At 40.8% G+C, this 14,444-nt stretch overlaps 1 protein-coding gene across 20 annotated transcripts in view; it reads right to left on the reverse strand.

Annotated features, from left to right (window-relative positions):
* Window positions 1–2,332: 2,332 nt before the first annotated feature.
* KCNMA1 (potassium calcium-activated channel subfamily M alpha 1) overlaps window positions 2,333–14,444 on the reverse strand; it is a 709,234-nt gene continuing 697,122 nt past the window's right edge. For 8 of the 20 annotated variants that reach the window (XM_081075039.1, XM_081075044.1, XM_081075056.1 and 5 more), the window contains 3 exons: window positions 13,065–13,289; window positions 10,735–10,763; window positions 2,339–3,605 (listed from right to left, as the gene is read on the reverse strand). In XM_081075039.1, the coding sequence (XP_080931165.1) occupies window positions 3,451–3,605; window positions 10,735–10,763; window positions 13,065–13,289 (409 nt within the window). In that variant the 3' untranslated portion in view covers window positions 2,339–3,450. Of the gene's footprint in view, window positions 3,606–10,734; window positions 10,764–12,892; window positions 13,290–14,444 lie in introns of those variants that run through there. The other 12 variants (XM_081075040.1, XM_081075045.1, XM_081075043.1 and 9 more) reach the window with 3 other exon arrangements.

The following is a 14,444-nucleotide window of genomic DNA, read 5'->3' on the forward strand; positions in this document are numbered from 1 at the left end:
TATGAATTTTCAAATTTGCATTTTGAACCTAAGGAAACTCCAAAGCGTAGAGCAGAAGAGTGAACCCTACTGCGAAGTGTCCAGAGCAGAAGTGTACACTCCCTTAGGAGCCCTGCTTGGGTGATGCAGCAACGAGAACTATCATTCTAGCACAGGACAAGATGGTCTCCAAGGGCTTGTTCCCATGCTCCCACTCCTAACTTCATCATGTCCTCTCAGATCTCAAGGGGACCTTAGGGTCATCCAGATGACTAACTCTCATTTACAAATGTGGTTCCTGAGACCCAGAGAGTTTGCAGAACACTTCAATGTGTGTTACTAGTTACTTGGGGATGTAGCTCTAAAATGCTCACATTAAACCGTAAGTAGGAAAGTCGGATTCTTTCACCTTTCAACATGAAAATATCCCCAATTTTCTTACACTTTCTCACTTCCCCGTTTCCAATCCTAGCCAGTTTGAATTCGCAGTTTAACTCTTCGATTAAATGTTGTACCAAGTATATTATAAGATACCCTAATCTTTTCAAAGGACAGGGTTTCTGGGTATTCCCCAACATGCCTTAGTCACAATCAGTTTTGAAGTGTCTTATATTGACTCAAGGTGATAATTTAAAATATAAAATTGCTCAGACAAAAGTAAAAGCATCCTTAAAAAAAGATAATGATGGTGATGATTCCTTTATAAGCAGGTGCTTTCTGCTTTTCAAATAGCCTGTTGGTGAGTCTTTGATTCCTTAAGCACCCAAGAGTCTTTAGTTTGGGGAAATGCCAGAGCCTTAGAACACTGTCTGTACCGATGACAACCATCATTGGTCTGTGCTGAATTTATCCAGAAAGACGAGTCTGTCCCAGTGGGATGGGATGAGCTCTCCCTCAGGGCCAGAGAGCTCAACAAGTAGGGACAACCCAGGAAGCTCTCATGCTCCCCTGAGCCCTTTAGTGCTCTTACAATCTTGTTTCTGTTTTCATTTCGCTTTCAACCTACCAGGAAGCAGCTTTCTCCAAAGGAGCCAACAACCAATTATTTTGCATATGTCCTTAAAAATATGTCTGATTTTATTGTCTGGCCCAGAACAATCCATTATTACAAAGCCAAAACAGCATGAGCTTGCTGCTATACCTTAGAAGAAAATGGATTCCCACTAACTAGTTTTCTAGTAAAAAACCATCTTAGCCATTTGGATAAAAGCAAAAGTTCAGATTCAAATCTCTAGCAATGATGGGCGTGGAGTTTCCATTTCCGCTTCCAGACTGACTTGGCTTGGAGAGATTGAGAAGAGAGGGAAGCGGGCATGGGACCCTATTGCTTAAGTTCCTCTAAGACCCCTTATGTGGCCATTGCTTGTCAGAGGAGACCAAATCATTATGAAAAATTCAGAAATGCTTCTCAGGGACTAGAGTCCACCAGAGTTCATAAAAGAAAGAAGAGCGTGGATTGATGTGAATGGGCTAAGGTGACCCCAATGCAAAATCATTATGTAGAAGCAGATCCAGCTTTCAGGAAAGTTGTAAAATCCTAGCAAAGGTTTCACCCCACAAACCCATTTTATTTCTGTTGGAAACCAAGAAATGTTATAAGCCTGAATATAGACTGCTGACGTCATTTTAGTCTGCTGAATAGACTAGTGATTGGTTATAAGTAGTTTTTAAACAATCCAATTGAACATACATTATATTCACAATACTTTGATAGAACTAATTCTACAAAATGTGACGACACAGTCTGACAAGTCACTTCAGGATGGCGCCTAGGAAGTGGACCTACGACTACACTGGCTCTGCAGGGAGCGGATGGAGCTGGAAGCTCATTTTGCCTACATTGGTAATTGGAGTACTTTGTGTGGACCTATGTTTTCATGGTGAGTTCACCGCTTGGCTTTGATCGGATTTGCACTAACATACGAGGCACCACCAGGTCATGGTCTAAAGAATTAATGGAATCAATGTATCATGGGACTTTGGAGGAGATCTTGGTAAGTTTGGCTTCTTCAAGTGCCCACAGTTTAAGCACATAAAAATCACTGTCACAGCCATGCTTCTCCAGAGACCCTGATGATTGTACCAAAAATTGATAATTTTGAAGTTAGAAGACTTGTGAAATCGTTTGGAACATAACAATAGCCGGGATGACTGTACATTGAGCATGCGGGCGACAGCAGAGCTCTGAGACATGGTACTTGTGTCTGATGGCTAGAAAAATCTTTTGACCACAGTTGGAAGTGGCTGATACATTTGATTTGATTTCGTTGTCGGTAATTTTCAAAGGCCTTTTTTAACAATCTGTTTTAAGTGCATTCGTTCCTTTCTTTTTGTTGTTACTATTTTTTTTTTTATATTGTTGTAGTAAGTTTTTGTGTTTTGTCCCAGCAACTAAAGGAAAGCCTGCAAAACTAAAATCTGGGCAAAAGTTGTCTCCTAAACATGTTCTGGCTTTTAAACAAAAATTCAGTGAGAAGAATGAATGTATTATCACATCCTATTGTTAAGCAAAACTACTCATTAGTGTTTATAAACTTTCAAACTAAAAGCTCTGACACATGGGGAGTAGGGAGAAAGTCCACTTCCAAAGTTGAAATTACTTGTGTGGATGATTTGGAGATATGAAATGAGAAGTATAACAGCAGGTAGGAGTCCCCACCATCAGAACAACAAACAGACCAATGTCTTGTGTGCATCTGGTCCTCAACTTCCATGTCCCAGGCATGCTCAAAACCCTCCTGGTATTGTTAGTTGGCTGGGTTAACCTGATCTGGTAATTGTAGAAAAGCTGCAAGAAGGTCTTTCTTTTAAGGGATATGAACATAGGGATAAAAATTACAGAATGAAAACTAAAACTACAAAAATATGACTTTCAACTGTGAAAATAAATGTTTCCATTTATTAAGAGCTGGTGTCAATGCTTCCAAAATACACACCCATCCAGGAAGTTCACCTGCCCCCGTGTGTCTTCTTTGTTGAATTTACTAAAATACATGTTTACATCATTGAACCATTTTAAAATCGTTTGAATAATCCATTTCCCGTCATCACAATTAATTGTGGTGGTGACCATCATTCTCCTCAAAGAAAAAGAAGAGATACACGCATTAAGGAGTCTGGCCACTTATTCATTTTGATTTTGCATTGTTTAGATATAGGGAAGATATTTGACAATGAAAAAAAGGAAAAATAGATTTTCTTTCTAATAAATAAAAATAATTTAAAATGCTAGAGGCTATACATGACTATCTTAGTATGTCCATTTATAAATGAAATCATTTTCTTTTCCAAAATACATGGAAGCAACATTCAAGGCAGACAAAGAGAAAGATCTGTCTACTTTATTTTTCTTGCAAATCTCGCTTATCCTAAGGTTTCCACCAGTGATTCGGCATGTAAGAGGAAGAAAAGTCACATCACCATTTATGAAGTTTGTCAGGCTTTAAAAAAATAGTTCTGGTCTCCTGGGAGTCAACATTCATCTTCAACTTCTCTGATTGGTGGAATCAAGCTGCTTGTGGATTTATATTGGTTGATCTGGTTAGCCATGTGGGTACTCATGGGCTTGATTTGAATGTTTCTGGGATAGGCATTATCCGGTTCATCTGTAAACCATTTCTTTTCTGCTAAAGGGCAAAATGGATAGAGAAGAAGAAGGAGAAATAAGAAGCTTAATTAGTCCTAGGGTAAAGCCTTTGGAAAGTTCACTGAAAAATGCAAAAGGTAATAGATAGAAGTTGAGAGCGAGTCATTGCTAAGAGAGACAGTGCAATGTAGGGAGAACCTCAGAACCTGAAACATACCTCTGTTGCCATAGCAAGTGATGACCAAGGGGCCATTAGGACTTGAGGCACAATGGGTGGACCTCAGAGGATAAAGAGAAGTTGGAAAGTGAACTCTGGCGATGTTCTCTGGGGTTTTGTGGCCTGAAAAGCTCTGGTGTGAAGGAGATGCTGAATAGATCACATGTTGGGTACAGACATTGTGCCTGAGGAAAGGTGCGTCTGTTCGTGCATCCGTTGATTTGAATGGAATATAAGGAGCGTGTGTCTGCCACCGACACATCGGTCATAGAGTGAATGACCTAGAATCATATGCAGGATCTCCTTCTCCCAGCCTTTTTGTGGCTCTGCTCGTATAAAGCACACTTCAAATTATATCTCAACTATTCCATTCTTCTATTTCTTTTGCAGCCAGTTTTGAGGGTCTTAAAGTAAGCCCACAGAATTTGCTAGCCAATGAGAGTGAAAATCAGAATAGCAAACAATGTTTTAAGAGGATTCTTGAGGTGGCTTTCATTTCAAGAAAGAAAACTCTGTGTTGGTATAAAGTTATGAAAAGAATTTCTAGTGGCACCATCTTAACTGACTATAATAACCCAAACTGTTGACAAGGGAGCTAGAAGAAGTCTTGGCATTTCATTTCCACCCTAAAGGCAGGGATGGCTGAGAAAGAATGCTGAGTCAGGGCGTTCGGGGGCTGGTGTGGGAATGAAAATGGCCAGCATTCTCTTAACAGTTCAGAGTTATTTTATAAGACTCACTCCTCATCCTCGTCCCTTTCTAGGATTGAAATTTTCTGGAAAATAGGCCATGTGTATAGATATGAAGAGATTGGGTGAATAGGACATTCAAACTTGGGAATCATTCTCCTCATTTTAGTGACTTAGGAAAAGAAAAGAAAATGAGAAAAGCTTTCATGCACACCCACTGCTAGAGAGACAATGACCTCTCCGGTCTCCTTTTCTGCCTAGCAGAACAATTCATAACTGTCTTGTCATTGGTCCTGAACTGATATGTTAACAAAAATTGCTCACCTGGCTTGACAGTGTGTGTGTGTGTGTGTGTGTGTGTGTGTGTGTGTGTGTGTGTTTCCCTATGTGGCTACTGATTTATAAATTCAGCATCTATCATCAGCTCATGACCACACTGCTTATTTTAATTTGGTCCCTAGGTTTCTTTACTGGGGCAAGTACCCTGAGCCCTCAATGTAACCACTATCGCTGGAGCTAGGCTGTGCCTTGGTGAAATCTTACTCCCTTTTGTTCAGCAGCTCAGTTTACCCCCCAGGAAACTTACTGCCTCTCGGATCACTCTCTACCCCCCTGTCTCCTGCGCTGGCTCTCTCACCTATTATAATTAAGTTCACTTTGATTTGAACAGATTGGACGATAGGAATTCATAATGCTACATCCTCACAGTGAAGCTAACTGATTAAGTGCTTTAAATTATTCCCCCTGACAGAATGATAAAGTTACAATCTGTTCTGAGATGATCTACAGCTTGCCAGACTCCTACAGCTTCTTTCTACATTCATTTATCTTTTTGTCAAGCAGAGTTTTTTTTTTTTTTCCCTAAGCTTCAATTCCATAGATCTTTTAAAGTCATCAGCACATCTGAATTATTAATGAGGCTTTAGAGGCAAGGTTACTGATGGGCTGGTTAAAAAAGGTTGTATAGAAACCTGGGACTGTGTACACATCAAAATAATTTCAGCTCCATTTAAAAAACCATTTAGTTCAAGTGTGACATAGATGAACCATTATGCATTTGTGGAAACCAATTTTTTTGTGATCTACGATTAAACTAACCTTTCAGAGAGGAGTAAAGTGTGATGGTTATCATGTTTTAAAAGCATTGCCAGGCCGCTGAAACAATTTCAAACTATGACTTTTTCCAACGGTTTATGTGTAAAGATGATTTTCAGAAGCACTGAACCCAGCGTCAGTGCTGTTTGCCTGAGCTGCTTTTGGTGTTGGCCATATCCTCGTGTGAACCGATTTTGCAAAGGGATTTAGTGCTGGCTTGGACGTGCCAGGTTGGAAGGGAGAGTGAACTCTGCTTATGGAAACTAGTAGGTCTTTTGGGTGAAAGACTTAAGACAGCTGCAATTTGCTGAAATTTCTACAACTACTGCAGACAATAATTGTTCAGAATTTAGTCTTTGCAGTTCAATTCAAAGTTGGCATTTTGACCTCACACAGCAGAGAGAATATCAATTTCCTTCTGCTGTCTGTAAGAAAGAAAGCATTATTTCCCCATTTAAGCTTTTTTTTCTGTTTCCTTTTAAATGTCCTGCTATAAAAAAATTTAAAAAGAAAGAAAGAAAGAAAATCTAAGTAGAGTAGTCCCTGTGCTCTGGCCATTCAGCTTCAACACAAGAAGGAATTTTGCATTAAAGCACATGCTGGTGATAAGCTGAGGTTTTCATTATGCCTGAGAGATAGGCTTCTTAATTTGGGGGGGCGGGAGGTTGTAAGATATAAATATATGTATTGTCGGAGACTTGGTTAGCTAAGATGTTGGCGAAACGGAAATATATTAATACTCTGAGCATTGTACTAAATGTCTGAGGGCAAAGATATTTTATGAAGAGATTCTCCCAAAGGGCTTCCGGGGAACACACACCTCAATGATCGCCAGTCGTTCCACTTCCATGGAGAGTGCTTTGACTACAACAATGCCACTTGAGTTTATTGAATCTTGCCTTCCAAAGAAGAAACTGTGTCTAGGGGTGGCTACAAGATTGGCCATAAGAAAGGGTGCTCAGGGAAGAAATTCAAATGAATCCTCTCCCTGCCTTACCCCAGATACCAGAAAGATTTCTGGGAGCTTTATTTTATCCTTAAAATGAGAAAGGCAATGGATCTGGCTGTGAGGACCTCCTCACTGCCAGAGAAAAATAGCCCCATTTGTTAATAAGCTTCTTGAGGATGAGATGTATGATGTCATCACTGTAAGTACAATGTGTGCCCTGCCAGGAGTGAGGGAAGGAGTGGCACTGCACACAGTTTGTGGCATGGGGGCTAGTAGAGCAAGAGGAAAACCTGCAAACTAACTGCAGAGAGATGCTGGCAAGAGAACTGACACTGCTCTTGGGGGGTGTCACTTATCAAGATTAGCCATGCCGTGAGCTGTCAGGCATGTACAAGCAATGAGGTATAGGCCAAGGAGATGGCATAGGGCAGTAGGTTAAGCTCACATGGATCTGGCTCTCTCATACACTAGTTGCAGGGCTCTGAGCAAGTCATTATGTAATTTAGTGAAGCTTTAGTTTCTCTTCTGTACAACAGGGCTAATGATAGATAGGGTTCTCTTCATGTTGTTTAGATGAAAAGGACCAGAGCAGATGAATCACTTATCACTGGTCCAGATACATGGTAAGGAAATGTGAGCTGTTAAGACTATTGGCATTATTAGTAATATCACCAGGCATTCTACTAGAGTGGCAAAATTTATAGATTCCAGTTTTAAATTCAACTCTGCCGCTTCCTGGCTAGGTGAATTTGAACAAATCTGTCCCTCAGATTCTACACCTTTCAAACAGAGATACCAACAGCATCTACACCTGAGGTTGGGTTAAGGATTGAATGAGTTAATATAGGGAAAGTGCTCAGAAGAATGACTGGCCTGTGGTAAGCACCGAGGTATTAGCTTTTAGTATAAGGTTAGCATTCACATAAGTCCTCTCAGTACTAAAAGACTATGGAAGGATAGGTAATACTTTTGCGGTGTGATTGCAAGTGAGCTGGGAGTGGAGAACTGAGGTGTATACATTGGGGTGGTGGCTTGAAGAATGAGGATTGTGGCAGTAAAGACAACAGAGGAGGATTTGGTTGGGTAGTCTTCATTTGGAAGGTGAGGAGAAGCAGGGGTGACTGGTGATCTGTCAGGGGACGTCCAGGCTGCCTCCCTATTGTGGTACCTGTGTCGTTGAAATACTGGCTTTCACTCAACAGGCACCCTATCCCACCTGCAAACCATCTCCATCTTCCATTGCTACTTTCATTACTGGGATTGAAGGGACCAGAGTAAGGGTCAGGATTTCCTCCAGCCACAAGGAATCCCAGACTAGTAAGCTATGGTGGAAAAGGGCGCCAGATACAGGCTGAGATAACTGCCTGGGGTCCTAGAAAGGAGAAACAGGCCGTAATGTGAAAACTGAGTCTCTTTGCTGGCTCAATCCTGTGGGATTTAGCCATTTCATATAACTGCACCCCAGAGGAGAACACATTGAAGGGGAGATGATGATACAGCAAAGGCATTTGGAATAATTGGTCCTCTTCTCCCTGTACCACAAGCTGAGGTTTAGAGAGAAAGGGCTTGAAAGAAATAATTCCATTTGGATAGCGATAACAGCCAACGACGGGTAAGAGCTGACAAGGAGCTCAGCTTCCAAAGGTAATGCTGTATGGTTTCACATCTCCCATTTCTGAGATACAGTCTAACACTTGCCCTCTTCCCCGCAAACCCCAAGGCTCCCAATGCCCCCCGCCCATGCACACAGCCTCTCCATGGGCAAAATGTGGCTATTTTATAGAAATGAAAATCATTTGTACCAACCAGAACAGGAGCAGTTCCGTTTATGAAAACTGTCTCATTTCTTTACAATTGTCCTCTATGACTGCATTTGCCTCTTTTTAACTGAAAGTCTAATGCTGCCATTTGCTGGGCAGAGCAAGCTGCCCCCTCCTGGCCCCTGGATCCCTGGAGGGTGGAATTTGCACTTTTCCTTTTCAGGAGGCAGGAATAATGCCTCTAGCTTCCCCGTGCAATGAATGTGCAACTTCTCCATGGGAGACAGGAAGCCAGGTTAGTGACAGGTGCCCACAGCTACTTCTTTATCATGTTATGACAAAGCAGGGATGGGCTGAAAGAAGCTGACTGAGACATTGATTTTTACCGTCTTGACTTCCACAGGCCCTGAAGTTTCTGTACTCCCCTTTCTCCTCCAGGATCCTGTTGCTATAGGAACCTGGCAGGTTTATTTAATTGTCTCTATTGGGATGCAGACACCTTTAGGCTTTTCCCAAGCTGAAAAAGAGCCAGTCAAAAGGTTTTCTGGTCACCTGGTATCTTGACAAGGCTGGCAGACGGCACAGTCAGTCTCTCTACTCACCCAGCTCACAGGATTGTTCCCCTTTCTCAGATGCTGTGTACCGAGCTCAAGAACGTGCCCATAGCACAGCGGCGTGGCGAAGCACCTACAGGCCTTTTGTTGTGTATTTTTAAAGATAAGCCAAGGGGGTAGAGATAATTTTTAAGATGATGAAAGGTATAAAAATGTTTAAGGTCAATTTATTTCAAAGTACATATTGAGCACCTATTGTGAGTAAAGTTCTGAGTCATAACCTTTAATATTTATACCAGAATTTGAAACTTTGGCTAACTGTGGTAGAAATCTAACTATACTTAGAGGGGTCCAGCTTTCTTCTCTAGGTATAGTTTTGAACTGGTTTTGAACTGGTTTCAGGAAGGACCCTGAGTAGTCGTCGTTAGGGATGTTGATGATTTCATGATCATCTGCGTTTTGAGGCTGAGAAGGTTCACTGTGCCTCCTATTCTACCCACTTAAATTAATGTTTACCCCTTTCAAAGCCTAAAGCAAATTGGACTGAATGGCTTACAAATTGCTTCTCTTCTAGAATGGCAGATAATTGAGTTTCTAGCTGTTGTTCTTTTTAAATGCACATACTTTCTCCTCAAATAGCTGTTTCACTTTCTACCCTTACCTAATTATTTCTTTTTCCAGTGGGGAGGGGAAAGAGGAGAGACCTAATACGAATACCCTGTATGCCTCCTTCATAAGAGAACCTGAAAGAGGAATGGGAAGTTTGAGGTCATACAGAAAACAATGGAGGAGACTCTTTGTTCTATTAAGGAAAGTATAACATAGTAGTTTTGGCTAATAAAATAGAAATCATATTAATACCTTTTTCTTCATTGAATATATCATTACCCAAGTAGAGCCAACTCTCAATTGTGTGCTAAAACTCCAGGGAAAATCCCCATATTTCATCACACATCACAGTCTGCTCCCATTCCATCCCCGTCACAATAGCATCTCATCAGAGCTGCTAACAGATTGTATATAAAACACATTTTGGATTTACTTCTCTCTATCTGCCCAATCTCTGGTTGGGATTTAACAAATGTCTGAAAGGCAAGTGCAGGAGAGACCTGGGTGATATAGAGACTGAATCATCAGTCCCCAGGGGACTGGGTATGGGTTATTGAGTTAATACGTACAGCTGAACAGTTTTAATTTGGGGTCATACTGATTAAACATAAAGAAGAGCAATGCTTTTGCCATTGATAACCCTCCTGGTTTCAATCAAAAGGAGGATAAAATATTAACCAAGAAGCAGGTTTGCCAAATGGAATAGCTGCATATGTTTTCCAGAAAAGTTTATCACCGGCATCGTCACTTGATTTAGTAGGTCTTGCCAAGATAAACACAGAGATGTGGACAGACTGATGGCAGACTGGGTTGGGGTGGTGGTAATGGGGGGAAGTGGAGGAAGCTGGGTTTCTTGATGGGAAGATGCTTTTGAACTTGGAGCAAGGTACCAAGGTGGGCAGGGAGGCCACGTGCAGATTTAAAGGCAAGCCAGATGGAGAGAAGTTGCCCCCATATTACCCAAGCCCAAACCCAAGAACACCAAAACAAACTCTAAGGGGTCTAGCGGTAGCAGGAGTACAGCCTCATTGCGCTGAGCAATTTAGAAAGTGAAGGAAGGAGGAGGAGGAGAAGGAACGGGAAAAGGGGAAATGGGGAGGGAAAAATAAAAAGCAAAACAAAAGAAATAAAACCACAAACAGAACAGTAGAAATAAAAATAAACAAACCAATAACAGAATAAAATTTGTAACTCCTTTTTTTTTTTTTTAATTTCACAAAAGTTTTCACAAGGACAACGTTATAGAAGAAAACCCCCAGCAGTGGCTAGGTCATGCAGAACCATTAATTGTCATACCTTGGCCCATTCTATTCATCCTTGTTGCACTTTAGAGAGAGAAGTAAGCTATGTGAGTTTTACAATGCTTTTAAACTGTCATATTTCCTGTTGAGCACTTTAACTGGCACATTCTTATAGTTATAAATGTTCTGAGGGCATAACTTTATAACCTCCTTTGCAAAGAATGCATGAAGAGCTCTTCACGAACCAAAACTAGGGGATGTGTGTGTGTGTGTGTGTGTGTGTGTGTGTACATACATATGTATATATGTGTATACATAGAGAGATATTTATATAGTTATATATAAAAAGATAGTTATACGTAATATATAAATCAATTATATATAGGGACAAAAATAATTTGAAAAAAATATTCCACTCATAGGGCTTTTTAATATACATGTATACAATTATTCCCTACCCCACTACTGGTTTGAATACTGCATGCCCTGTCTTCGGTGTGGGGGTGGAGGTTCTGACTGAGCCTCACCATTTTGTCAGTAAAAGTGCTTGTCAATTCACACAGCAAGCAAATCTCCAACACTATCATGCTTGGGGGGGAGAGGAGATCCAAAATCTAAACCCAAAACATTCACCATAAAAACACCTTTTTAGAGATGGTACAGCTGTGACATTTTTCTCCTCCCCTTCACCCTTATTCTATTCGATGGAAAATTTTAAAAGTAAACATTGCAAATATGTACATACCAGCCCAGGGCTAGTCCATCTATATCAGAATTTGGTTAAGGTGGAGTGGGCCAATTTTTAAAGAATTACTGCACTGCCTAAAGCATGATTTGCATGCATAAAATATCTGACAACTGTATACTGAAAAAAGGGTATTTTTCTACCTGTACTCTCATGCTTACTGAGAAAAGAAAGAAAACAAAAGAAAAAAATTATTATACCAAAATGTGTTTGGCTCACTGTTGTACTCTTCTCCTCCTCCCCATCTCATAATGACAAGGAGAAGGTTCTCTATGATTGTCCTTCACCTGCCTAAGTGAATTGGTTATGTTAAAGAAATTGATGAGGAGTAATTTTCCCCATGAGCTTTCTGCTTTGGGACAGCCAGCATCACGCAGCTGTCCCAACAGTTTACGGTGGTAGCTGACTTTTGTCTTTGTTGAGTCAACTGTGGCTTGATCCTCTTACATTCCGATTTATTTAGCATGTCGGCTCCTACAAAAACATGATCTGCTGCTGGGTTTATCTTCCTCTTGCTTTTCCACGGGCCCAGCCCTTCCTCCTACCTGGCATAGGGACCCTAGCTAATCAAACAGAGGGGAGTAAAAAGGTCCCCTGAGAATGCGTGGAAAAATACTTGCTCTTTCCGGAGCATTATTTATTCTGTACATAAGGTAAGTAATTCACCTTTTAAAAGATGTAAAAGTCCCAGGAAGGCAGTTTTTAATGACTTACGTCTGATATTTATGATACATATGGCTTTTCATCCCAAATGTCAAAAAGTGAAAGAAAAAAAAATAGCTATTCATATGGCAGCGTAAGGAGACAGAATAACAATTTAATATGCAATCAAACCTCTTTTCACTAAAATTAAATGACTAGAATTTGATACATCCACAAATGGAATACTATTCTTTCCTCCAAGGTAAGGGTAGAAATGCTCATCTAAATTCCCAAAGGAAGCTAACTCTGGGACAAAAGGCCTTGGTTAGTAACTAAAAAAATCTCAGATGTTCTCTTACAACAAGCAGGTGCTTAATAATCATCTACGCAAATGGCGAAAGCTTTTCAAATGCTTCGCGATACTTCGGCCTAGAGAGTGAAAACAATCGAAATATTTCCGTTGCTTTTCGGTTGGTTGCTTGTTTTAAATAAACATGTGTATATATTATTATGTGTGTATAAAAAAAAGAAAGAAAGGAAGGAAAACAACAAAATCAAAACCCAAAGCACCCGGATCATCCTGATAAATCAGAATAAACTTTTCTTCTACATCAACTAAATTAACTACATCCCCTTGCTTTACCTAACTAACATCGATGGCATGTTCTGTCTGCTAATCTGTGCACTCATTCCTGCAGTGAACTATTTATGTCTGGAGCATGCCTTTGGGTTATTTTTCCCCTAGGATCATAAATAACTTTTGGTCCTTCGGCTTATTTGCTGTTGTGCTCAAGGGTTTTATGGTGGTGAAATAAAAATGACAACCACATGCACACTATCATACATATGCAAATATGTGTAGAAAAAGGGGGTCAGACTACAGGGGAAAATGGGGAAAGTTACTGTTGGAAACACCCACTGGGGAAATGAGTGGCAGATACAGTTTTACACACGGTAGCAGTGGATACACAAATCAGAGCCGCTCTTCCTGCACGTACTTCTGTTTGTCTCGGGACTCCCGGGACTTGGGCCGGTTCGGTCGGTTTGCTGTGGATGGGATGGAGTGAACGGAGGAGCTCTTCTTGCTGGAGGATTGGGATGAGTGGGAGGAATGGGAGAGGCTGGCCCGGGACTGGCCGGCGTTGTGGTCAAACTGCATTAAGCAGAAGATCAGGTCCGTCGGCACGAGCTCAAACTCGTACGGGGGGTTGGTGATGACATACCTGCGCAGAGAGAGCAAAGATGTCACAGTATGAGGATGACTGGGTGGACATTTCACCTCTCTCTGAATTCAAAGGAACTGCCCGGTCCCTTAGGTCTATCAGAGGATCTGGAAGGAGGACTTCTAATGGTTGAAGGCCTTAAAAATTATGTTCCAAGTTGAACTAAATCTTCCTCGGTTTAGCTCAACAGAGGAGACCGACCATGAGCTCTGGCATCTCAAGATGCTGAATTAGTGCTGGCAAGGGGGAAACAAACTCTGCTTCCTATGGTTTATGAGCCTCTTTCAATACAATGTCAAGTTCGCTTTTGATCCTGAGTAGCCCAAGTACACGCAGGTTTCACGAACTGTCCTTCTAGAATGACCTGACAACTCCAGAAATACGTCACAGGATCCTTGTTTACCATAATATAGCATCTTCTGAGTCCCTCCTCACTCTTTACTTTTTAAAAATCAACGTTGGTGGGCATTTTACTAAAGAGAAAAACATAAAACACCTCCCTGACTATGAGTCAGTCCTATTTTAACTGTTCTCCTCAATTTGATCAAGCTTTCTCTGGTTAACACTTTAAAAAAAAAAAAAATCACTGTTTCATCTAGAGCAGTGGATCTCCAAGTGTGGTCCTCAGGTCAGATATATCATCATTACCTTGGAACGTCTTAAAAACACAAATTCCTAAGCAACCCCACCCCATACCTACTGAATCAGACGCTCTGGGCATGGGGTTCAGCAATGTGCATTTTCACAAGCTTTGCGGGTGATTGATCTGCTCAGTAAACTTTGAGAAGACACTGGCCTACAGCAATTATTCTCAACCCTGCCTATACACTGTAACTTCTGGGCATTAAAAAATTATATGTAGATTTCTTTCCAGACAAGTTAAGTCAGCCTAATCAGGGTATTTTAAAAAAGCACCCCGAGGGATTCCAATATGCAAGCAGGCCTGAGAAACACCCATCTCTACAGCACTATTTCCTGGGATATGTTATGCAAATACACTGATTTTGGTAATTCTAGGATGTAGTTTTAATTTGGGGCCGCTATGAATTTATTTTAATGCATATTGGAAAAATATAACTAGCATACATAAACTGTTGTTTTTTTCTGCTTAAGGTGATAATATACAATTTTCTTAAATATATTAAAGTAAATGAG

This window comes from Rhinolophus hipposideros (genome assembly GCF_964194185.1).
Source record: "Rhinolophus hipposideros genome assembly, chromosome: 15".
Classification (NCBI taxonomy): Eukaryota; Metazoa; Chordata; class Mammalia; order Chiroptera; family Rhinolophidae; genus Rhinolophus; species Rhinolophus hipposideros.